At 48.3% G+C, this 26,667-nt stretch overlaps 1 protein-coding gene and 1 long non-coding RNA gene across 3 annotated transcripts in view; one reads left to right on the plus strand and one right to left on the minus strand.

Annotated features, from left to right (window-relative positions):
- Positions 1 to 26,465, minus strand: part of SAMD10 (sterile alpha motif domain containing 10) — a 56,783-nt gene extending 30,318 nt beyond the window's left edge. Inside the window, exon 1 of one of the 2 annotated variants that reach the window (XM_081868112.1) lies at positions 25,963 to 26,119. In XM_081868112.1, the coding sequence (XP_081724238.1) occupies positions 25,963 to 26,074 (112 nt within the window). In that variant the 5' untranslated portion in view covers positions 26,075 to 26,119. Of the gene's footprint in view, positions 1 to 25,962 lie in introns of both variants that reach the window. The other variant, XM_081868113.1, reaches the window with a different exon arrangement.
- LOC309344303 lies at positions 4,588 to 6,429 on the plus strand. The gene is made up of 2 exons (XR_014157674.1): positions 4,588 to 5,562; positions 5,932 to 6,429. It is a non-coding gene; the product is annotated as an uncharacterized lncRNA (long non-coding RNA).
- Positions 26,466 to 26,667: the final 202 nt, after the last annotated feature.

A 26,667-nucleotide genomic window follows, 5' to 3' on the forward strand; every position in this document is an offset into this window, starting at 1 on the left:
TTAAGATACAAAGTTAAAGATGATAAATTGAAAGAGGGCAAGGATTTGCTGATTTGATTATGTAAATGGGAATACAAAAAGGGGAGGTGTGAGGAGGTCAAGGAAATAAGGTAATGAGCTTTAAAGTTAAAAAAGGAAAGATGGATTTTTTTCTTTTTTCTTTTTCTTTTTATCTACTTTTTCTTTTTTGTATCTTGTATTTTTCTCTTTTCTCTTTTCTTTTTTCTCACTGTATTTTGTTATGATTTTTTAAAATCTCAATAAATATTTTTTTTTAAAAAAGACACCAGGAGCAAAAATCACACCATCATTTGGGACTTTCTATTTCTGCTCTCTGTCAGTCCAGCTAGTCACCTAAATGTTGGTTTAAATGTCATCTTATTTTTAAACACACACACACATTTCCTTTTCTTCTGACAAAGCCCCACACTGGTGATGCTGATTCACTCCGAGGCAATTAAATCGTGAGGCCGGCGGCGACTGTGCACTCCAGACACTTTCTACAGGGAGGAAGATGCGCTCAACAGCCAGATTTCGCACCGGAGCCAGACAAATGATTCACCACACGATCACCCTGGATTTATGCCGGGAATTGGCTGTGGCGGGTCCCTCCACTCAGATGTCTGCTGCGCTGACCTCAATTCAGAAAGCCGCGCATCATTTCGCGCCAGCCAAAAACACAATAGGGAAACAGGAGACCCTGAGGTCTTCCGCTTTCCAAAATATAATTTACTTCCAGTTGTAGGACTCTATCTGCCTTACACAGAGTCAGAGTGTGGGTCCATGCGGCCCTGTGAAGGCTACTTAGGAGGACGAGGAATTTTACACATCACTTGGGAAGACAGACGAACTAATGCCAGTGTACTGGAAGAAGCAAAGATCACCAGGGTCGAAGCAATGATTCTTCAACATCAACTTCGTTGGACTGGTCATGTTGTGCGAATGCCTGATTATCATCTTCCAAAGCAACTACTCTATTCCAAACTTAAAAATGGAAAGCGTAATGCTGGTGGTCAACAAAAGAGGTTTAAAGACTATCTCAAGGCAAATCTTTAAAAATGTAGTACAAACACCAACAATTGGGAAACACTTGCCTGCGAGCACTCCAGCTGGAGAACAGCCTTTACCAAAGGTGTCCTGGGCTTTGAAGACGCTCGAACTCAGGACGCAAGGGAGAAACGTGCTAAGAGGAAGGCACGCTTGGCAAACTGTGGAAGGACTTGTGGATCCAGAATTGGCCTCCACAGTCACTTATGGACTCACTGTTAAAACCGTGTTTATGGAAGACAATCTTACTCAGCTATGAGGAATCGCCAAAGAAGAAGAAGAAGACTTAGGAGGACGTAAGAAGTTTCTCAGTGGGCTGTATCAAAATCCCACCTATTTCAGCATATACACTCCTGGGTCAGAACTGGGGGCAGCCCAAGGAGAGAGACCTTGGGTTCATTGCGAATCGCTCCAAGAAGATGTTGACCTAGTGTGCGGACAGTATAGTTGCGTCATGGGATACCTCTATATATTCCCCAAGGGTATTTTCAAAAGGTTATGGAAATCTGCTTGAGATAGGTCTCCACCTTCAATTAAACTTGGAATGTTCTGCAGATGTTCTACTACAGAGCTAAAGGCCCTTCGCTTGGGAGATCACTCCCCAAACCCAGGTCCGTGGTGGGTCCTCTGCAGAGCTGTGGACCTTGGCATGTGCCTGGTCATCTTGACCCTTAATGCTGGTCCAAGACTGCAGCACTTTTGGGAAGGTGGTGCATTTACAAACACACATCAAAACACATACTGTAAGTGGTGCATTTACCATGTGGACATATTATCTTTGATGCTCTGAAAGAGAGCGCATGGCAGAGTCTCTCAAATACCATCCACAGAGAATCACCCTTAGATCAGACTGTTCCACCTGCGTTAACAATCAGAAAATCAAAACCCGCCACGATCAAGGAAGGGTGTGTATGTCAATGAGGAAACTCCCTTGCATGAGACTCGCACGCCTGTCTCCCTGGATAAAAAAGCATCCGGCTTTGTCTAAGCTGCCGTTGATCCTGGCAAGTGAAGACGAGCAGCGAGCACTACAATAAACAGGCAGATCAGAGAGCTGAGGAACGGAGGCTCCTGTGTAAGTCTGCCTCGTGTGTTCCAGGAATGAAAGTGTTCCGGAAAGCCATTGATCTATTGTGTGCTAATTCCATCGCCTCTCTAGCTGTGAGACCCTTGACTGAAGCCAGTGTGTGAAATGCACCCCCTGAAAGAGGATAGCTTCAAAGCGGGGCGGGGGGGGGGAGGGATAAATATGACCTACCTGAGCAATTGCCCTTTCAAAGAAATAAACCTGGCCAAGGGGCATAAGCAAGTAGAAAGGGGTCGAGGGAAGAGGAATGGAAATTGGAAACAACAAAAAGGGAGAAGATTAATCAAGCCCTTTGCAAAAGCAGGATTACTGCATCCTCGCAAAGGTTGCCAATGCCCTTGATTCGAAAGGTTGTAGCTGGATTTCAAATGCTCACGGCAGAGAGGAATTTGGGGGTCTTCCCTCCCCTGTGCTCTTGCAGAAGGGGTGTGGCAGCCTATTCGTGATTTCTCATGCTCTAACTTTGGGCAGTTAATGAAAGCGGAGAAAGGACCGCAGGGCACAGAGATGATGGGGAACAGACATGCATGTGCACACAGACAATGCGGCAAGGAAGAGCTATGTGCAGGCATCAGCCTTCCATGCTTGCAGCTGAGACAAATCTGGATGGGCGTTTGCATCTAGCAATGCTCCTCTGGCCCAGAGATGGGTTGCTGCGCTCATTAGGCCTGACACTCCTGCGCAGATCGTGCTTCTGCTAATAAAGAGTTAAGTCCAATTCTGAACTGTGCGGTTCAGCGGCATAGCGTGGGTTGTCAGCACCCAGGGCAAGGCAAGTAATTTGCGCCCCTAACCCAGGGCAAGGCAAGTAATTTGCGCCCCCTAACCCGGGGCAAGGCAAGTAATTTGCGCCCCCTAACCTGGGGCAAGGCAAGTAATTTGCGCCCCTAACCCGGGGCAAGGCAAGTAATTTGCGCCCCTAACCCGGGGCAAGGCAAGTAATTTGCGCCCCCTAACCTGGGGCAAGGCAAGTAATTTGCGGCCCCTAACCCGGGGCAAGGCAAGTAATTTGCGCCCCTAACCTGGAGCAAGGCAAGTAATTTGCGCCCCCTAACCTGGGGCAAGGCAAGTAATTTGCGCCCCTAACCTGGGGCAAGGCAAGTAATTTGCGCCCCTAACCCCTAACCTGCCGCCGCTGCCAGCTTCTTCTTGCTGCTGCCTGGGCACGCACACAGCTCGTCGGTTCCGCGAGACATGGGGCTCTGCTACAGCCTGCGCCCGAGGCTCTTCGGCGACTCCGGAGGCGGCGAGCGCGCCCCCCCAGATGTTGCGCCCAGTGCGGCCGGCCCCCCTGCACCCCCCACGCTACGCCACTGCTGTGGTTACTGACCAGCAAGCTCCTGGGAGAGGAGTGCATCTTAGCATCCCTTGAAATCAGAAGTGGTGCTGAGTGGTACCTTTCAGATCACGCACTGCATAAACAGAATCTCAAAGGCAGCCCATGAGATACCACTTAGGGAACAGCCACAGATCAGCAACAGAGAGAATACCTTGCATGCAGACGATCCCAGGTCTGAGACCTTGGAGACGCACTGCCCACCAGTGCAGGCAACACTGAGCTAGGTGGGCCAACAAGGCAGCTTCTTAGGATGGATGGCGGCTAACAGATTGAGACTGAATCCTGACAAGACAGAAGTACTGTTTTTGGGGGACAGAAGGCAGGCAGGTGTGGAGGATTCCCTGGTCCTGAATGGGGAAACTGAGCGCCCGGAAGGACCAGCCTGGGAGTCATTTTGGACTCACAGCTGTCCATGGAGGTCAATTCTGTGTCAAGGGCAGCTGTTTACCAGCTCCATCTGGTACGCAGGATGAGACCCTCCCTGCCCGTGGACTGCCTTGCCAGAGTGGTGCATGCTCTGGTTATCTCCCGCTTGGACTACTGAAATGAGCTCTACGTGGGGCTACCTTTGAAGGTGACCCGGAAACTACAACTAATCCAGAATGCGGCAGCTAGACTGGTGACTGGGGGCGGCCGCAGAGACCACATAACACCGGTCTTGAAAGACCTACATTGTCTCACAGAACGTTTCCGAGCACAATTCAAAGTGTTGGCGCTGGCCTTTAAAGCCCTAAACGGCCTCGGTCCAGTATACCTGAAGGAGCGTCTCCATCCCCATCGTTCTGCCCGGACACTGAGGTCCAGCTCCGAGGGCCTTCTGGTGGTTCCCTCACTGCAAGAAGCCAAGTTACAGGGAACCAGGCAGAGGACCTTCTCGGTGGTGGCGCCCTCCCTGTGGAACGCCCTCCCACCAGATGTCAAAGAGAACAACAACTACCAGACTTTTAGAAGACATCTGAAGGCAGCCCTGTTTAGGGAAGCTTTTAATGTTTGATGTATTACAGTATTTTAATATTTTTTGGAAGCCGTCCAGAGTGGCTGGGTAAGCCCAGCCAGATGGGTGGGGTATTAATAATAATAATAATAATAATAATAATAATAATAATAATAAATCTTACGAAACTGTAAGAATGCTGCCCTGCGTGGCTCAGATTATTCACTGTTTATGGCTACACTGCATGATTTCAGAACGGTGTCTCACCTGAGAGGTGTGATTGGGACACAGTTCTCAAAGTGCATGAAAACCAGTACACTTGTGCCGTGCACACACCATACATTTAAAGCACGACGCTTCCCCAGGAGAATTCTGGGAATTCTGGTTCACTACAGGTGCTGGGAACTGTAGTTCCAGGAGGGATGAATGAGGGTTCGCAGGATTCTTTGAACGTGTGCTTTAAAGGAATAGTGTGTTGGAATGGATATACCTTGTACAGGTACTTTAAAAAATGGGCAGCTTGCTGAATAAATTGGTATCATCGCATGAGTTGTCACCAAGCGCTGGGGAACTCTCATTTTCAAAGCTAACGGCTGATTTTGGACTAGTTAAAAATACGGTAAAGCAAGAGGCTGGCTGAGCAACAGCAGGAGCAGATGGAAGGAAATGGAGGCGTAAATAAAGAGGGATTTCGGGAACGGCAAACAGATTCGCACTTTGATGGAGGAGTCCAGGCCTGGAGAGCCTTTGGTCAACTCGCGAGGTCAGACTCTCTCATTATATGACACAACAGGGTGCAGAGCCTCAGGCTCAGGAGATACAATTCGCACATCCGTTCTGGGTGGAGGGAACATGGTCCTTTTCAGGGCAAAAGGGTTCCAGTTTGGAACGGGGGCAGAACAAATGGGAGCGCACAGTCGCTCCATCAGGGATCCTGATTTCATTGCACCAAATGCTGGGTGGGGTTGTAAGGAGGGGAGGTGGCCGTCTGAACCGCTTCCTTTTTGTAAACGGGAACTGCAATGTGAAAAAAGAGATTTAAATAAAAATGCATGTTATTCTAAGACATCTATATGATACCATTCTAAGAAATGCTCTTCACGGCCACATTTTGCAGCAGACATTAACTTTGTGATAGGAATTTGGGGGTCTTAGGTAAAGGTAAAAGGACCCCTGACCATTAGGTCCAGTCGTGACCGGCTCTGGGGTTGTGGCGCTCATCTCGGTTTATTGGCTGAGGGAGCCAGCGTACAGCTTCCAGGTCATGTGGCCAGCATGACTAAGCCGCTTCTGGCGAACCAGAGCAGTGCACGGCGACACCGTTTACCTTCCCGCCAGAGTGGTACCTATTTATCTACTTGCACTTTGACATGCTTTCGAACTGCTAGGTTGGCAGGAGCAGGGACCAAGCAACGGGAGCTCACCCCGTCGTGGGGATTCAAACTGCCGACCTTCTGATCTGCAAGTCCTAGGCTCTGTGGTTTAACCCACAGCGCCACCCGCATCCCATCTTTGGGGTCTTAGATATATGTTAAATGTTCATAAGTGCACCAACCAAGCACGTACATAGATTAGTACAGGAAGACCGACCTGAAACCATTTTGATTCCCAAACTGATCAAATGTTTTCCTTGCAAGGAGGGAGGGGGGTCAGGGAGCCTTCCCATTGTCTCAAGAATTGAGTAATCAGCATTTTAATGGGTGACAGACTATCAGGAAAGGCAATCAGGAAAGGCAATAAGATAACCTGGCAAACAGGAAAAACAACATTCAAATTTCTGTTTTAGACCAACTTTTCTGTGATGTAGGTATCTGAGGGGTGGTCTTAGGTTACACCCCTTCTGTGATGTATGTATGATGTATGGAGGGGTGGTCTGGAGCTCCAGGGCAGGGAATTTAAAATGTCTATATAAGGCCTTGCGCGCCATTGTTCTGGGTTCCTCCACCTCTCCTGCGTGTGAGGGAAGCACCCTGTTGCAACAGATCAATAAAGATCAGGCTTGCTAGCTGCTTTGCTTCTCAATATTCTCTGGTTGGCTTCTGTTATTTTCTCCTGCCAATAGGGAACCTACATAAGGACTCTATATGGGCTCTTAGATACCCCAAAAGGGAAAAGGGCAGATTTTTTGTTTACAACAACTTTCCTGGTTGTCTTTAAAAGAAGCGCTACCTACAGCGAATGACAAACCTAGCTAGGCATGAGCGAAACACGGATTATTCTTGCCTTGCAAGGATTGGACTGGTTGACCCTTGGGCTGCCTTCAAAGTCTACAGGCCAGATGTCTCCATGCAGGGCTGCTATGAAGCTGGTGAGGGGCATTTCTGGCTACCAGCCCCTGGACTTCCCCAGTTATTACAAAGTCAAGTTGCAGTCCCAATCAGCACACTTGGTCTCTTAACGGAGGAGAGGGCAAGCCTATCTAAGGCCAGCTGGAGACAACCTTGTGGAACAGGCAATCTCCCAACCACAACAACCTCCTTGGAACTAACCTCATCTCATTTGCCCTGATCCATCCCCAAATGTGCCTTTGGTACAACTTTGCCAATGGATTTGGTTGCCCCTTAAGGTATCATCGCTAAACTTGGAATGAGGGTTATAGGGGGGACAGTCTTTGTTGATGTTTCAATGCTGGGTGCAATTCTGATTCAAGATGCCACACTGAAATGTGATTTTGGTGCGACTTTGCCCATATTTTTTTGGCATACGTTTGGCCATCTCTTGAGATATAGTCACCAAATTTGGCACAAGGGTTCCCGAGCCAGAGCGCAGCAGTCTTCATTGATGCCTGGATGCTGGGTGACATTTTGAATCAAGATGGTGGACCAAATGTGACTTTGGATGGACTCGGCCCATTTTTTGGCATGGTCCAAGCTCACAAATTACACTACCCATTTAAAAATAATATTGTTATTATTTTGTTTCTGCAAAATACTTTCATATTGCTGGGCGCTCTGCTAGCAGGTTCTAGTTGGAGCTTGCAGAATCTGGAATTTGCTGGCTGTTTAGACTATGGTTCTGTTAGCACAACACACTTTTAATGGTTGGGCCACTCAGGTGTTGATTGGTTGGGGCCGCTGAGATGCTGGCAGGTTGGAAACCTTGAGGGAAAGAGGGATAAAGGAAAGATGGCGAAATGTGAGAGAATGCACAGTGCCTTCTTTGAAGGATCTGCTCGCTTTCATTTCTTTTCCCCTTCTTCACAACGCCTCAAACAATTCCCTCTGACTGCTGCTTCCGTCTTTTTGCACAAACCGCAGTCTGTCCCCTGCTTCTTTCCCGTGCCCCCAAGTTCCTGGAAGCTACCTATCTGGGCCTTGTAATTAAAAGAGGAGGATTAAGAGCTTGGCATCCTTTGCGTGCACACACAACACTCTCCCGCTGGCTAGGGGAGCCCCCCCTTCCTCCTGCCTCATTGTCCGCCCCATCCAACAATCCCTTTCTCCCCCAGCCCCTCGCTGGTTTCATTCACTCTCAAGGCGGGCCATGCAAAACGAGGCAGAATGCAAAGGGCTGGAAAACAGCTTAATCCACAAACGCCACCAGACTTCTAAATCTGCTGCCCACTTCCGCAGCTCAGCCCCTCTTAATCCCATGTCAAGTGGGGATTTCCAGGGTCTTTCATACACCCAGATGAGCAAGGCTGAATGACCCTTGCAGACACATTCATTACTGCCTGCGTGACACGGCTCTCAGATGGGAGTCCCTCAAGTTCTGCTCTCTGAGGGTGCATTCAGATGTGGGGCTGGTTGCCTTAGCTTTCCTGGTTATATTACTAGCACCTCTGCCCTGGTTTCTGATGTTCCTTTTACGCTGCATTGCCCATTGTGCTGCGGAACGGTGGCTCTCCGGCAGATATACCTCCACACTGCGTAAAATTTCGTGACACAGCAGTAAGGTAAAGGGACCCCTGACCGTTAGGTCCAGTCGTGGCCGACTCTGGGGTTGTGGCGCTCATCTCGCTTTATTGGCTGAGGGAGCCGGCATACAGCTTCCACGTCATGTGGCCAGCATGACTAAGCCACTTCTGGTGAACCAGAGCAGCGCACGGAAATGCTGTTTACCTTACCACCAGAGCTGTACCTATCTATCTACTTGCACTTTGACGTGTTTTTGAACTGCTAGGTTGGCAGGAGCTGGGACTGAGCAACGGGAGCTCACTCCATAGCGGGGATTCGAACTGCTGACCTTCTGATCGGCAAGTCCTAGGCTCTGTGGTTTAGACCACAACGCCACCCGCGTCCCTCCTTGATCAATACCACTCCAAAATTCGTGACATGACATGATCCATGAAAAAGAGCCACAGTGTGGTATAGTAGTCAGGGGTCAGTAAACCTTTTCAGCAGGGGGCCGGTCCCCTGCCCCTCAGACCTTGTAGGGGGCTGGACTATATTTTTTTTTTGGGGGGGGATGAACAAATTCCTATGCCCCACAAATAACCAAGAGATGCATTTTAAATAAAAGCACACATTCTAGACATGTAAAAACACACTGAGTCCCAGACCGTCCGCGGGTCAGATTTAGAAGGCGATTGGGCTGGATCCAGCTCCTGGGCCTTAGTTTGCCTACCCATGGGTTAGAGCATCAGACTGGGACCTGGAAGACCAGAGTTCAAATCCTGCCTCAAACATAAAGCTCATGGGTGACCTTGGGCTGGTCACAGCCTAACCTACCTCACAGGGCTGTTGTGAGGATAAAATGGGAGGAAAGGTGTGATGTAAATGTGATAACTGAATAGGTGGAAACAGTGAGGAACAGCACAAAACTCCAGGTTCGTGAGGTTGCAAATGGATTTTTTTCTGGAAGCAATAATCGCAGAGATGAGCATTAAACCGTAAGCTTGATTTCCAGAAGAGGCCTTCGTGTCATGTGAAAGATCGTATAAAGTTTGGAAATTATAGGTGAGCAAACCTCAAAGAATAAAGTGCTGTCTGAACACAGCCAAAGACTCCGTCACACTAGCAGAAATGTGGGAAGAAATCGGGGGGGGGGGGGAATACACCTGGGCAAATTTGCTTCCAGATTCATTTGATTATTTTGCAACCTACCTAATCTGAAAGGCTGCAAATGAGGCTGGCTCCAAGTTTTGACAGCAAAGGGCTTCTAAAGCACCCCCATTTATACTGGCGTGCCCCTCTACCTGCCAAAGTAACGAGCTCCCCTGGTCACAGCAGAATGTGACCCTTAAAATTCCCAGCAACGTCCCTGATAATTTTGGGGGATGGTGGGAAATTTAAACAGTGGTTTGCAGACCCAGATGTCTGGCTCCAGAGTGACAGCCTGCCCTGCTGGGCCAGTGACTGACAGCTGCTCACAGGTGCTGGGTGCTGATGCTGGGCCCGGCTGCAAAAACACTTTGGGGGGGTTGATTTATCACCATTTGTTTAAGTAATTAATTGATCGATCAATTACGTTTAGATACATGAGAATTGTTCCATGCAACTCGGAAGATGGTGGACACCTCCTTCGGTGGAGGTTCTTAAACAGAGGTCAGATGACCACCTGTCGGGGATTCTTTAGTTGTCATTCCTACATTGCAGAGGGTCAGTCTAGATGAACCTTGGCAGTCCCAATTCTGCAGTTCTTTGATTCTGTGAGCTCTGTATTCTATGGAATAATAATAACATTAATGAACAGTTTTATGCCCAGAGTGGCTGGGGAAACCCACCCAGATGGGCAGGGTATAAATAATAAAATTCTTCTTCTTCTTCCTCCTCCTCTTCTTCTTCAAGCTATGCTCCAAGAGCCATTTTGGGGTCTGGATCTGAGCTGGCAACCTAACACCAAACTGTGTGACAGAGAAAAAGGGGAGGGGAAGTTAGCGCCCTGACACCGCAGAGAAGTGTCTTTTGAGATGCTGTAAGTGGGTGCAATTTTTGACGATTTCATGGTTTAGACCTCTCCAGCTCTTAAAATGGTTTCCTCTAGATTGCTTTAATTGGTGTTATATGAGTGTTGTGCCGTGAAATGATTTTAAACTGCCGTTTTAACAGCTTAGTTTTATTGGAAGAAGAGGTTTCAGTTTTGCATTTTACGTTTTATTTATATGTGCATGACAATCTCGGGAGGGTTTTTGCCCTGAAACGCAGCATAGACATGTTTAAATAACAAATACAATAAACTCAGGGGAAGGGGGAAATCAGCTTTGCGATGGCAGGATCTGCCCCATATGTGTGTGAGGGATACTCCGCAGAAATTACAATGAAGGGGTAGCCAATATGGTACCCTCTAAATATTGATGGACCAGAACTCCCATCAACCCCTGCCAGCATAGCTGATGGGTGAAAATTGACCCAATGGTGCACAGCTGGAGACTGAACCTCCCCTACAGGTTCACTGTATCCACTTGAAGCCAAATTCTTTGCATTTAACCTTTAAAAAAATGCAAATAGTAAATAGGGTGTGTGTCTCTGGCTGGCTGATAACCATCAGAATCCTTAGCAGCTGTAGATAATAATAATAATAATAATAATAATAATAATTTATTATTTATACCCCGCCCATCTGGCTGGGCTTCCCCAGCCACTCTGGGCGGCTTTTAACAAAATATTAAAATACAGTAATGCATCAAACATTAAAAGCTTCCCTAAACAAGGCTGCCTTCAGATATCTTCTAAATGTCAGGTAGAGTAGTTGTTTATCTCTTTGACATCTGCTGGGAGGGAGTTCCACAGGGCAGGTGCCACTACCGAGAAGGCCCTCTGCTTGGTTCCCTGTAACTTGGCTTCTCGCAATGAGGGAACCGCCAGAAGGCCCTCGGCGCTGGACCTCAGTGTCCTGGCAGAACGATGGGGGTGGAGACGCTCCTTCAGGTATACAAGGCTGAGGCTGTTTATGGCTTTAAATAGTTCCAGTTACAGATAGGTAGCCGTGTTGGTCTGCCATAGTCAAAACAAAATAAAAAAATTCCTTCCAGTAGCACCTTAAAGACCAACTAAGTTAGTTCTAGGTATGAGCTTTCGTGTGCATCTGAAGAAGTGTCCATGCACACAAAAGCTCATGCTGGATAGATAGGCTCTTCTTATGTTCTTATGCACTTCATTAAAGAGCGACCTTACCCTGCATGCTAAATACAGAAGCCACCTTTATTTTATTTGCCACCTTTACTTTATTTACCTGTCAACTTAGGCCAGGGGTCAGCAAACTGTTACAGCAGGGGGGCGGTCCACTGTCCCTATGGGGGGCCGGACTATTTTTTTGGGGGGGGGACGAATTCCTATGCCCCACAAATAACCCAGAGATGCATTTTAAATAAAAGGACACATTCTACTCATGTAAAAACACGCTGATTCCTGGACCGTCCACGGGCCGGATTTAGAAGGCGATTGGGCGGGATCCGGCCCCCAGGTCTTAGTTTGCCTACCCATGACTTAGGCAACTGAAAAGGGCAGGAAGAGGTGAGACAGTCTCTTCTCAACTGCAAAAGTCCCCACATTGCTTTCCTTTCTGTGATTTCCTGGCCGTGATGTACATTTTGGCTCCCGCTTTGCCAAGCTGTCACTTTTGTCACAGCGGGCATTTTCTACCACGCCTAATTTTCAACACAATCAACACCACTTCCGAACCATAAAATTAAAACAACAACACTCCCCCCTCTCACCTTCAGCTAACAATAGCACAGCCTTTATCGCTTCTGCTCTCCAGTCGTTTTCTACCAAAAAAATTTAAATTAAGCAACTAGAGGGTGGGAAACAACGCCTTTGAACAACTCTCTTTGATTTATTAGCCCCTTTATTACCAGAACACCACTCAGTACTTCTGCAAATGCGTTCAGGTCAAAGCTTCCAAGATGGCTTCATAAACACTCAATTTCACTGCTCCTGTGAAGGAAAGTTCTTTAATTTGCCAAACCCCACGGAGGAGGAGGAGGAGGAGGAGGAGGAGGCAGCGAAAGAGGAAGAGGGGAGAGAAGAGAGTACCGTATTTTTCGCTCTATAAGATGCACCAGACCACAAGACGCAGAAAAACAAGAAAAAAAATATTCTGAATCTCAGAAGCCAGAACAGCAAGAGGGATCGCTGCGCAGTGAAAGCAGCAATCCCTCTTGCTGTTCTGGCTTCTGTGATAGCTGTGCAGCCTGCATTCGCTCCATAAGACGCACACACATTTCCCCTTACTTTTTAGGATGGGAAAAGCAAGTCTTACAGAGCAAAAAATATGGTATCTTGGAAAGGAAAAAGTTTCCCCTGCCATCAAGGATTGCATCTCCACCCCACCCCATACCCCGCAAATGCCCTGGGAAAACCAGGACATCCTCTATTTTTCATGCGAGAGAATGGCAGCTATTTGGTGCGTCAAGATCTCAAGTGATCTCACACACCCCCAAGCACCCCTTTTTAGCGGCTGTGATCTCATGCGGGTCACTAACCCAGAAGATGCATGTCCCAGTTTTTGGCCAGGAACGTTGAAATGTATACAGTGGTACCTCTGGTTAGAACGGGATCCATTCCGGAGCCCCGTTCGCAACCTGAAGAGAACACAACCCGCGTCTGCGCACGCGCGGGTCGCAATTCGTCACTTCTGCGCATGCGCATGACGTCATATTGCGTGTCTGCACATGCGCAAGCAGCGAAACCTGGAAGTAACCCTTTCCGGTATTTCCGGATCGCCGTGGGACGCAACCTGAAAACACATAACCTGAAGCTAACTGAACAAGAGGTATGACTGTACTGCCCTGACAGAGGCACAGCACTGCATAATACACACTCCATGGATGCAGCTTTTTGCAGCATGGACTGTAGGAGCAAGCTACGCTTGCTGACTATCCTGCTGTGGTGCAGCTGCTGAAGAAATCCAAGCAGCACACGTGCTTGCTCTGTCTCCACAACTGTTGGCAGTAAATGCTTCTAAATACCTGTTGCTGGAAACTACAGGAGCAGAGGGCAATGAGAAGCCTCTGAGTGACTGTGGAAGCTCCAGGATATGTCAGCTGCTACAGTCATCTGCTGAAAGCCCTGCACTTCTTGCTTTCTCACTGAGCAGCACTTGGTTCCCTGTTGCGACTTCCATTATTCTTCTCTCCTGCCTCCTCTCAACCACCCTGTTAGGCAGGTTCGGCTGAGAGGTGGGCTTCTCGACTGGGGATTCGAACCCTGGTCTCCCCGGTTCCAGTCCAGCGATCAAACCATTGCACCCGTCTTCCGCAACCTGGTGCCATTCAGATGTCTCATGGCTGGGGCTGATGGCAGTTGCTTCCCCAAACATCTGGAAGGCACGTGATTGGGGAGGAATGAAGTACACAGCATTGGTGTGAGAGAGACAGAGAATTACTTTTCAGCATTGCATTATTATTTATTAAATGTGTATATTATTTATTAAATTTGTATAAATTTGTATGGTGCTTTGCAACATGAAAATATAAAATGAGAACATAAAGTACACAATTACACAAAAATAAATAAAACCCTCCCACAAGCACATTTAAAAGGCCATGAAATGTTAGTCAAATATAGTAGTTGTAGTAGTAGTAGTAATAATAATTTTATTATTTATACTCCGCCTATCTGGCTGGGTTTCCCTAAATAGGGCTGCCTTCAGGTGTCTTCTAAAAGTAGGATAGTCCTGGTTACAGAGAAATATTTTCATCTTGCACCGAAAAATATGCAAGAAACGTGCCAGGCTTGCGTCCCTAGGGAAGGGCATCCCACAAGTGGGGAGCCACCACAGAAAAGGCCCTACGGCACTCTCATGGAGGAGGCACGTGAAGAAGGGCCTCAGATGATGATCTCAGGGTCCAGGTCAGTTCATCTGGGGAGAAGCAGTCCTTGAGTAAACAAACATAGGATCGGGTCGGCTCGCAAAGCTGAGACACGTACTTCCTTGCTGAGTGCAACCCACACAACATATCACGTTAAATTGCTTCGGAAATAATGCAGTTAGCCTCCAGATCCTATGAGCTATATATCTCCAGGCAGGGAAATGGATTTGTGGTCAGGAACAACAAGCTAGGTACATGTTCTTCAGTAACAGGCAACAAAGAAAATCAAGAGTCCCCTGGGATTCCTTTGGAAAGGAGAATCAATCACATGGATCCAGCACCTTCCCACCGCAGCTTTTTATGTACTAGCTGTACTTGATCAGAGAACCAGGCAGGAAGGAAACGCTCACTGTCGTCTAACTTCTTTTCTTCAGCTGAACATATTGGTTTTAATCCCTCTTCCGTGAGAGGTAACAAACTCGGAGCATCATTAGCAGAGCAGCTTTCCTTCCAAAGGAGAGACTGTTGGGTTCTTAAGAATCAAACTGGACGTGATGTTTATTGTGCGAGTGTAATTACGGTATATACTTTTTGGTTTAGTGCACAGCATCCCCGAGTTTCCTCAGGACTCTGGGAGGCAGGGGTAGGGAAAGTTTAATTCATCGTCTTGCTTGAGATGCAAGAAGCAGCTTCAGAGACTTTTTACAGAGATACTGGCATAGCGGTTAGACTGTGGGACTAAGACCCAGGAGACAAGGATTTAAATTCCCACGTGTCCATGAACCTCACAGGACCTCGCCAGCCACTGTCTTGGCATCAAATATATCACAGGGTTTCTGTGATGATGAAATGAAGAGAGGGAGAACCACGCATGCCACATTGAGTTCCTTGGGGGGGAAGTGGGATAGAAACATTAGGATATTCGTAATCCTATGTGGTCCATGAGTTTGACCCAACTGCGGGAGGCAGTGGAAGACAGGAGTACCTGCCGTGCTCTGGTCCATGGGGTCACGAAGAGTCGGACACAACTAAACGACTAAACAACAACAATGTGGTCCAGAAAATTCTCAGGCTGATTTTGCCATAGGAGTAGTAGTAATAATACAGTGGTACCTCTGGTTGCGAACGGGATCCGTTCCGGAGGCCCGTTCGCAACATGAAAGGAATGCAACCCGCAGCAGCGCATCTGTGCACGCGCGGGTTGCGATTCGCCGCTTCTGCACACACGTGTGACGTCATTTTGTGCGTCTGCGCATGCGTGAGTGGCGAAAACCGGAAGTAACCCTTTCCAGTACTTCTGGGTCACTGTGGGATGCAACTTGAAGAAATGTAACATGAAGCAAACGTAACAAGAGGTATGACTGTAATAATAATATATTATTTATATCGCACCTATCTGGCTGGGTTTCCCCAGCCACTCTGGATGGTTCACAATCTTAAAAACACGATAAATACAAGGAGCACAGAAGAAGAGTCTCACATGATGCGGAAGGAGATGGAAGCTACAGCATGTGTAAGGGCTCTCCTGGATCAGACCAAAGACCCATCTGGTCCAGCAATCTGTCTCCCACAGAGGACGATGGCCAGATGCCTCTGGGAATCCCACAAGCACAGCGCGGGCGCATGAGAGCAAGGCAGTTCGGTGCGCCTGCTGAAGATGTTCCTCTTGCACAACAAGCTTGGCATCTGTCTTGGATTTTAAGTGATTTTATGTATGTGCTGTTGTTGTTAAAATGTTTTCTTTCTTATTCATATGATAGAGCAGGGTTGAGCCCCACATTGGGCAAACGATTCCTGCATTGCAGGGGGTTGGACTAGATGACACAAGGGGTCCCTTCTAGGATTCTATTAAAAGATGCTTTTACATATGCAACTTTGTGTGTGTGTGTGCTGTTATATTGTAAATTGTTTCGGGATGCCTCATGGGAAATAATTCAGAACTGAAGTAAACAAAATAAGGCACAATATTAAGTAAACAAATTAAGGCGGCTAGGACCCACATACCTACAGGACCGCCTCTCCTGGTATGCCCCGCGGAGGACCTTAAGGTCCACAAATAACAACACTTTGGAGGTCCCAGGTTGCAAGGTGGTTAGACTGGTCTCAACTAGGGCCAGGGCCTTTTCAGTACTGGCCCCGACTTGGTGGAACGCTCTGTCACAAGAGACGAGGGCCCTGCGGGACTTGACATCTTTCCGCAGGGCCTGCAAGACAGAGCTGTTCCGCCTGGCCTTTGGTCTGGACTCAGTCTGACCCTTCTGTTTCCCTCCCCTTATGGTCTTGATTTATTGGCTATTTTAAAATGAGGCTGCATTTTAAATTGCATTTTAACCTGTATTTTAAATTGGTTTTCCATCCCCTTCTCCCCCCCCCCTTATGTTTTTACTGGGATTTTATTGGTGTTAGCGGCCCTGAGCCCGGCTCTGGCTGGGGAGGGCAGGGTATAAATAAAAATTATTATTATTATTTATTATTATTATTAAGCTTGGCTCTTAGGACTAGTCCTCACTGACGAATCTGCACTTCAGACTGCCCAGCCAAATGAATGCAATACACACATATATAAATATCCCCGACACACAGAAAACTAGCCAGCTAGGGCAGTGCCTCCAAAATTCTCTCCCAGCTCTGTACTGGACCACGTGAATATTGCTGAAAGCGATGGCAGCAGACCACGGAATGATTTCTAGTTTTAGATGCTGACTATGATCCTTTTAAAAAATTAACTTTGAGTCACTGTCGTTTATTCCTCTGAGGAAGACAGAGCCTTTTTCCTGTGTCGGTGCCGATCTTTCCTGCTCCCCCTTCCAGGTGGAATGCCAGCATCTAAGAAGAATGATGGAGCAGTCACCGTACTTGCCATTCTTCATGCACACACAGAGAAAGTCACCACCACATGCAGACTGAAAAAAAACAGGGCTTTTTAATCCTTGTTAAAGCCTCGGTTTGTTGGCGTTGTTGTTGTTTAGTCGTTTAGTCGTGTCTGACTCTTCATGACCCCCTGGACCAGAGCACGCCAGGCACTCCCGTCTCCCACTGCCTCCCGCAGTTTGGTCAGACTCATTGCTGGTAGCTTCGAGAACACTGTCCCACCATCTTGTCCTCTGTCGTCACCTTCTCCTTGTGCCCTCCATCTTTCCCAACATCAGGGTCTTTTCCAGGGAGTCTTCTCTTCTCATGAGGTGGCCAAAATATTGGAGCCTCAGCTTCAGGATCTGTCCTTCCAGTGAGTACTCAGGGCTGATTTCCTTCAGAATGGAGAGGTTTGATCTTCTTGCAGTCCATGGGACTCTCAAGAGTCTCCTCCAGCACCAGAATTCAAAAGCATCCATTCTTTGGTGATCAGCCTTCTTTATGGTCCAGCTCTCACTTCCATACATCACTACTGGGAAAACCATAGCTTTTACTATACGGACCTTAACGCCTTGGTTAGTTTTGCTTATTTGAGACCATTGTGTTTTTTTGTTTTCACGGCAACATGAGTCGCCTAAGGTGGGCTGTGCCCCCAAAGGTGGCACAAAATTTTAGGAGGAGACAAACTCAGCCTCGGAGTGCCTTTACGGAAAATCCATTTACTCACACAACTGGTGGTTGCAGCTGAGATCCTTTGAACTTGCTGCATCCTGTGGATTCTTAATTGGCAAATTTAACAGGTGTCTCTTTCCTCCTGCAGAAAGACAGCTTCAGATGCAGCGATAAAAGCTTTTCCTTTCTGCAGCTCAGGCCAGTTGTGAAGTAGGGATGCGGAACTTTTCTGGGCCATATTCCCTTCCGGGGGCCGCACTGCAGTGTTGGTCAGGGCCAGGTGCAAAAAAGGGTCAGAGCAACGGATATAACTATTTTTTTTTACCTTTGTACAACACCTATGCAAAAATTCACAGGATTTTACAGGTCTCCCCCCCACAACCAATGCATCTCTCCACCCTCCTTCCAGGTGAGCAAGAGGCACTAAGATCACAGTTCAAGGATGCATTCCAGCCAATCAGAAATGCTCAAGGATGGGGGCGCGGCCTGTGGAGAGTCTGGAGGGCCACAGAGAGAGATGTGAAGAGCCAGAGAAAAGAAAGTACTTTTTCATGCAGTGCAGAGTTTAACTATGGAACTCACTTCCACTGGAAGCAGTGAGGGCCATCAACTTGGATGGCTTTAAAAGAGAGTTGGACAAATTCATGGAGGAGAAGGCCTATCAATAGCTGCTAGCTAAGATGGTGATACCCCAGGACTGACCTGCTGGGAGACAAAGGGCCATGCCCTGCTTCTCTCCACCTGGATTGGGGCAGGGCCCGACAGGCTCCATAAAGGACTACTGCTGCTTGACAGAGAGGGCTCCTTTTTAATATTGTTTTTATTTTTATCTATTTATTTATCTACGTAATTTTAAATTGTTATTGATATTAATGTTGTATTTTTAGTTTTAGATTTTATGATTTACAGTCATACCTTGGATTACAGACGCTTGAGGTCATGTTTTTTAGGGCTACGGACTGCTGAAACCCAGAAGTACCGGAACAGGTTACTTCCTGGTTTCGGTGGTCGTGCATGCACAGAGGCACTAAATCTTGCTTTCCGCATGCGCAGTAGCACCGAATTGCAACCTGCGCGTGCATCCCGCATGGATCATGTTCGCAACCCGAGCGTCTACTGTATATGGAAAATGTTTTCCATTTGGTTGTGTACCTTTTGAAGCGTTTTATTTATTGCTTATGACTTTTGTTACGTTGGTAATTATGTAAATATTGCCATGTTGCAAGCCGCCTTGAGCATAGGTTTAACTATGGAAAGGCGGAATACAGATAAAATGAAGATGATGATGATGCTCTTTCTCTACTGGGTCAGAGGCAGTAATGCTTCTGAATGCCAGTGGCTGGGAACCACAGGAAGGGAGAATGCGGCTCCTGTGTTCGAATCCTGCTTGCTGGCGCCTGTTTGGTCACTGTGAGAACAGAATGCTGATCCAGAAGAGTTCTTCTTGTGTTCTTAGAAGGAACGGAAAACAGATTGATAACAGCACCCAGAGAGAATCAAAGGAAGTGGAAGGACAGAGTTTGGGAGGCAGATAGCCAATGCAATTCTGGGCTGCATCAATAGGAGTATAGCATCTAGATCAAGGGACGTAATAGTGCCACTGTATTCTGCTCTGGTCAGACCTCACCTGGAGTACTGTGTCCAGTTCTGGGTACCACAGTTCAAGAAGGACACTGACAAACTGGAACGTGTCCAGAGGAGGGCAACCAAAATGGTCAAAGGCCTGGAAACGATGCCTTATGAGGAACGACTAAGGGAGCTGGGCATGTTTAGCCTGGAGAAGAGGCGGTTAAGGGGTGATATGATAGCCATGTTCAAATATATAAAAGGATGTCACATAGAGGAGGGAGAAAGGTTGTTTTCTGCTGCTCCAGAGAAGCGGACACGGAGCAATGGATCCAAACTACAAGAAAGAAGATTCCACCTAAACATTAGGAAGAACTTCCTGACAGTAAGAGCTGTTCGACAGTGGAATTTGCTGCCAAGGAGTGTGGTGGAGTCTCCTTCTTTGGAGGTCTTTAAGCAGAGGCTTGACAACCATATGTCAGGAGTACTCTGATGGTGTTTCCTGCTTGGCAGGGGGTTGGACTCGATGGCCCTTGTGGTCTCTTCCAACTCTATGATTCTATGATTCTATGTTTAATAATAATGATGATGATGATGATTATAATAATAATAATAATATCAAGCAAGAGAGGGATGAGAGAGAAGCAGCTTACTCCCGTGAGTTCACTCGATAAGGAAGGCTTTTGCACCCTGTAATCCAAAGGCACTCCCCTGTTTTTTAAATCATTCAATAAACTAACACTACAAACTTGATTGATCTGTGTGGTTTGGAATATCTCCCAAAGAATTTGCATACACAGCAGAGAAGGACCAGGGAGGAGGGTTTGGAGGAGATGGAAACCACACGATGAATTTGTTAGGCTTCTTTTGCAGGTGACAAGTCCTTTATATTAATGTGTTGAGGATCTGGGTGGGGGAGGAGAGGAATAAATGCTCTCCAGCGGCCATTCAAAGCAACTGGAAATGAGGCAGGAGAAGAAACCGTTTCATTTCCACCCCAAGCCGGCATATAAGAGAGACCACTTAACACAGTGGAAAGAACCTTCAGGTGCTCGGACTATTCTTACATGCCCCTGTTGAGATCGCCTTCTTCCTGGCTGAGGTCTCTCTCTCTTTTTTTACAAAGAGAACAATTGGGCTGTGTTTGCCCACTGAGCCCAGAGGTGTGATCAGAAAGGACAACTTGACCCCTTTCTTCACCTTCCCGTCTGAAAGAAACAACTTTGCAACCGCGACATCTTGCTTCGCCAGCTCCCGGCGTCAGTCTCCTCTGCGTAAATATTATGACAAGCTTTTTTCCGTTCCTTTTTTGAGGGGTAAGACACTCAAATTACTGTTACATTGTAAAACACGATGGGGACGTTTTATCAATGGGCTTTTTTTTTGCTGGGGCTGCACTTGAGCCAATGCTCAGCCCAAGAACTTACTGTTCTGGGGTTTGGCTATGGAATATGCGAGTAATAAAAAGAAAATACGAGCATGTGCAAAGTGCATTTCAGCAAGTAATGAGAACCGGCTCCCACATATCTGGGAGTAGAAGCTGCCAGAAAAGATAATGCAGCTTCTATCAGGCCTGAACTTGCTCATAATATTTTTAGTTGCAATGAATTTGACATAATCCTTGCCTTTTTTAAAAAGCCAGCTGGGCTAGCAGCCAGGTCCAAATCTTACAGCAGCATCTTGGAGTTCACAAATCTCTGGCGAGATGCAATCTCACTAGGAGGCATGGGTGAGTCACTTTCTCACAGTCTCAGTTCCTTATCTGTAAAATGGGAATAATACTGAGTTGAGTCACGGGGCTGGCTGTCCTGCCTCAGCCTTTGAGGCTAGGATGGGCTGCTAAGCGCAAACCACAGCAAGGATGTGACGCAAGGACATCGGCACCTGCTCAGCTGGGAAGCAGCGTGAACCACAGAGAGAAATAGCCAGAGCTTTCAGCACTTGCAGCAAAACAGCTGCAATTGTTTGATGGCAGGGGCTGGCCAAAGTGGTTACTTCCCCAACCTGCTTACCCAGCCCCCCTTCCATGCTAGAGAGATAGCGTGTCACAATGGTTAGATCGCTAGACTATGGCTGCGTGCTCACCATCAGCAGACGGCTCCCCCAAAGAATCCTGGGAGCTGTAGTTTGTTAAGGGTGCTGGGAATTAGACCTCTGTGTGTGGTGAACTATAATTCCCAGGATTTGAGAACTACAATTCCCAGCACCTGTAACAAACTGGGGCCGTCGTCCCCCTCTTTAGTGCTGTAAGTAGGGCACACCGCTGTTTAAACAACTGGGGCGGCTGCCAACACATCCGGCCCAGAAGCAAACCAAAGTGGCTCACAGATCAAATGGATTAGTGACTTGATTTGGGGAAAGGGGAATTTATATTGGTTTGGTTTGATGCGGATGTGTTGCTTTCGTTCGTTACAGCAGGATCCCCTCGCACAGGTGCCCCACTTGTCTCAAGCTACCTAGGGCCATCGCCATTCCTCTGCCTTACATGAACCACCAGCAATCAGTTTTAGAATCGTAGAGTTGGAACGGGTAACCCCAGGGTCATCTAGTCCAACCCCCTGCAATGCAGAAATCTTTTGCCCAATGTGGGGCTCAAACCCGCGACCCTGAGATTAAGAGCCTTATGCTTTGTCAACGGAACTATCCCTTCCTTGCAAGACTGTTGTGAGGGCTGATGCCTGGATAGCACAGTTGGTCAGAGCGTGGTGCTGACAACCCCAAGGTTGCAGGTTCAATCCCCATATAGATGATCCTCGGGGTCCCTTCCACCTCTACAATTCTATGACAGTTGAGATATTGCACGTGAAGCACTCCAAGATAGAATGACCTTAGCGCTACATGCTTTGTACAGGAGAGCAGCCTCAAACATCATGGCTGCATGGCTTGAGCTGTAAGGGAATAAAGGGTCCCTGCAGAAATCCCTTTCCTTCTGCATTCCTGATGATTTCCACTCATGATGCTATCTGGGCTGTTATACGCAAACCTGCTTCCAATGACCTCTGCACCTGCAAAAGTTTCAGGGTAGACATACAGCTTTGTTTCCAGCAATTATGCGGTAAGAAGTGTTGCAGAACTAATAAAGCAGAAGGGCATGTGGGTGGTCAAGTATAAATCCACAGCTAATGTGCCACTGAAGGGATGCGGGTGGCGCTGTGGTCTAAACCACTGAGCCACTTGGGCTTGCTGATCAGAAGGTTGGCGGTTCGAATCCCCACGACGGGGTGAGCTCCCATTGCTCAGTCCCAGCTCCTGCCAATCTAGCAGTTCGAAAGCATATCAAAGTGCAAGTAGATAAATAGGTACCACTCCGGCGGGAAGGTAAACGGTGTTTCTGTGCGCTGCTCTGGTTTCGGTGTTCCGTTGTGCCAGAAGTGGCTTAGTCGTGCTGGCCACATAACCCAGAAAAACTGTCTGCGGACAAATGTCGGCTCCCTCAGCCAGTAAAGCGAAATGAGCGCCGCAACCCCAGAGTCGTCTGCGACTGGACTTAACTGTCAGGGGTTCTTTACCTTTAATCCACCATTATTGTGTCAATGATATGTTGGGAGGATACATCCACAAAAAGACATCGGTCCGGAGGGGTCCAAGAAGTCCTGGGTTCAAATCTCAGCCTAGCCAAGCACTCACGAACAACAACCAGCCTCTGCCTGTCTATTCACGAGAAGTTGCTCAACGGAACTTACTCAAGCCCTACATTGATATCCTGTCCTTCCTCCAAGAATCATAGAATTGTAAGGGATCCCAAGGGTTATCTAGTCCAACCCCATATAGAAGCAGCATGTATATTTCCCACCCACCAATCCAGCCTCACAACAACCCTGCGGGTAGGTGGGTGGCTAGGACAAGTCACTCCATTCAGTTTCATGTCTCAGATATAGGGGGCCAACCCCAGATTGCCCTGGTCCTAGTCTGAAACTCAGCTCTAACCACTACGATACACTGTCTCCCAGTGCAAAAGTGGTGGCGGGCAGCAATTATGTCTTCTCCTGAGACCTCTTTTTCCAGTTCCATCAAAGTGAATGGCACAAAAAGGAGGAACTTCTGTTTGATTTGCTTGCGCAGAAGGCGAGAAAGTGGTCCCACCCAACAACATGATATCCCAAGGGTCCAGGAAGGATATTATGGGGCCCATGCAGTCTTTCAGATTTTGTCTGGCCTCCTCCAGGAAACCCATTTACTTGCTTTCCCAAATCTTATGTGGGCTTTACTCATTCATTCTTATCTGCCTATGGGGTGTTTATACGACAGTGAGCATTCATTCCCATTCACTTGCAGGGGGCTGGCTGGCTGGCTTGCTTGCTTGATCTATCATCTATCTATCTATCTATCTATCTATCTATCTATCTATCTCTCTTCCTCTTAATTGTTCATTCATCCCCCCTCCACACTTTGCAGTGTGTTTTCCTGCCAACTTCCTATCCACTAAAAGTCCTTTTTTAAAGTTAATTTGCTCTGTTAGGGCAACAAGAGCGCTTTAAATCCACTTTAACTGCGGAAGCCTAGATTTCTGGTATGTCTTTGGATCCTTCCCACAAGGTGTCAAAAATATTGGGGTACAGTCCCTTCATCCCTGACCTCTGCTCAACATCTGGAGGGCCACGGATCCCCCCCACTCTCACCCCAGAGGATTTTCTCCAGTTAGTTTGGAGGGCCCGAACTCTTGCCCCACATATAACAGCTGCCTGTTCTGCGTAGTGTGCTGGCCTAGCCCAGAATGAACATGGACTGCTTTGTACATTTTAAAGCACCGTATAAATGTGACGGCAGTATGCTGTTGTCGTGCATCGCTGCGGAATAACTACCACCCCAGGCTCCTTCCTTGCAGTTGCAAAACGCTGACCGGAAACCCGTTTTGCTCCTTTTAAAAGAGGTTGCTGAGAACCTTGATGGAGACCACTCTTTCGCCACTCAGAGCTTGACAAGGTCATCAAAGGATGTCGAGGGATAACACGGCGGGGATCTTGAGATTACTCCTCTACCGCCTTCTCGCCCCTGTGAGTCTCCGAACCGCGCGTCCACATTTACTCTGAATTATTCAGTCTGGAAGATTGCATGGAAATGCTGTTTACACACATCTGTGAGTCCTCAAGGCTTGCTCCCAGGGTGGTTTTGTTTAGGAAGGGTATCTGTCCCTAAACATGTATATGTGCTCAGAATTAAGTCCTGCTGAATTCAGTGGGGCTTATTGAAAGAACCATAGCTCAGTGGTAGAATCACACCCAAATGTCCCAGGTTCAGTTCCCAATGACATTTCCAGTTAGGGCTGCAAGAAACTCCCATCTGAAATCCTGGACTGCAGCTTCTGATCAATGGAGACAAATAACCGAGCTGGATGGACCAACACTCCGTACAAAGGGAGCCTCCTTGTTTAGGAAATGTCTGTCAATGCTCAGTGCACGTACTTGTGAATGAGTACTGTTGCAAGCAATGGGAGTTACTCCCTAGTAAACATGGCTGGCATACGAGCTGCAACATTATTTAGTTGCCCTGTGCTTCCAGCAACCGGGAGCCTTCCAGATATTTTGGACTTCAAATCCTATCAGTCTCATCCAGCACAGCTGTTCTAACTGGATGCAAGGCTATTCTTTCTCTCTCTTATCGCACTTTACAGCTCTCACATTGGACAGGTAGAATATACTCTGCTTTGGAAAACTCACAGCACTCCACAGAAGGTCTAATTAGAAGTGAAGCCTCTCTAAGGGCTGGGAATGGTTTTCAGCAATTTGGAATGTAAAAAGCACCTGCAGAGCAAAGAGTACCCCTGACCATGTGCAGAATGGCAGTTGCTCCCACACTGAATAACCTCTACACAACATCTGAGGGTACCCAAGCCAGAGACTGGGGCTTAGCAGGCTTAACACCCGCAACCTCTTTTTTTATATATATATAAAAAAAGAAATTAAAATAGCCCCCGCAACACAGTGTTCCTTGTGCCTGAGATACAAGCATTCCCAGCGGCAACCTCCCTCCTTAAATCTGCTGTCAGTTGGCAGTCTCAAACACTTCCCATCCCATACAGGTCAATTCAGAAGCAGAGGTACCCCTAGCTCAAGGAAGCTGGCTCCCATGCAAATGTGCCCAGGGAAGCCAGCTTTTCATTTTGTTCACTTTAAAGATGCCCAGGACAGCCCCCACCACCACAAAAGCAGCCAAGTCACAGAGCCTCGTTTTCACCTCTGACATTGGAATCGGAAGTCAAGAGGGACACTGAGCCTGTGCAGAGTGCTCCCCGTGCACGCATGGGAGGACGCTACAGCAACCTACCTAGACAGGAGGGGACGGCTACCAGGTCAGACATCTTTTCAGAAACCCAGCGCTCGGGAGAGTCCGTGCAACATTCCCTCCCTACACGGGCACATGAAGCTACTCGCAAGCATCGGGGCACCTTCCGAGCCCCACACCACCTCTTCTGCCCAGCCACCTACGCGCATCAGAGCCTCAGGCATACTCATCCTTCATCCTCACCCGCAAGGCGGAGGAATAGCTGGCGACCCCCAGCCCTTCACCTCCCTTTCTCAGTCTCTTAAGCTCTTGTTCCTCATCCACACACCGTGCGCGCCTAACTTAACACGGAGGTCGAACAATTGCCCTCCGGAGTCCCAGCTTGCATGCGATGATTAGAAGAACCCCGAAGGGCATCACCAGCCAAGCCCTCGAGCCGGACTCAGAGCAAAGAGCCACCCCGCTCACCTGAGAGCCACAGGCGAGGGTCGCCAGGTACCCAAAGCTGCCCAAGCGCGCGCGCCCCGTGACGGCTACCCCTTCCTTACCTTCCATCTCCTTGGTCTCGCCGCAGTTCATCGCCAGAGCCCGTTCATGGCCCCCTCCCGTGTCCGGCAAGGGGTTGCCTTTGGAGCGGAATTCCGCGAACATCAAGCGCATGCGGCCCGAGGCACGGGGATGGGCGGCGGAATTCAGACGATCGGCGGTCTCGCGCAAAGAGGTCCGGGCTGGGCGGGGCAGGACAGGAGTCCGTGTTGCTGCCGCTGCCGCTGGTGTGGACGGATCCCGGCGCTGCTCTCTTCTCCACGTTCAAGACACTTCAGCAAAGTGGCCAGCGCTCGCCTTGCGCACCGCCTATCACTGCAAATCCACCTCCTCCTCTTTCCCTCCTCCCTTCCCGCTTTTGTCTCTTTCTGTCTCTGTCTCTCTCCTACTCTCAAGTCACCCGACGACGCTGCTGCTGCTGCTGCTGCCGGATCGGAGGGAGACGATGCTCAAACACGCCCCTCGCCGACATCCCTGCAAGGTCATCCTCGCCGCCGCCCGTGCCAGCCTCAGCCTCGTTGCGCAGGGAGGCGCACGGCAGAGTCCAACAACAAGGCGATCATTTCGCCTTCGCCGCCGCCGGTCCTCCCACCCCGAGCTGGGCGGGGAAGGGCCGCAGACGCAGCGGCTGCCTGCAAGTCCCGGACAAAGCCGGGCAAGCAGGCGAGGCGTGGTGCTGCTGGTGGCGGCGCGCCCTGGAGCGCCGC

Source organism: Podarcis erhardii, assembly GCF_964252035.2.
Source record: "Podarcis erhardii genome assembly, chromosome: 6".
In the NCBI taxonomy this organism is placed as follows: Eukaryota; Metazoa; Chordata; class Lepidosauria; order Squamata; family Lacertidae; genus Podarcis; species Podarcis erhardii.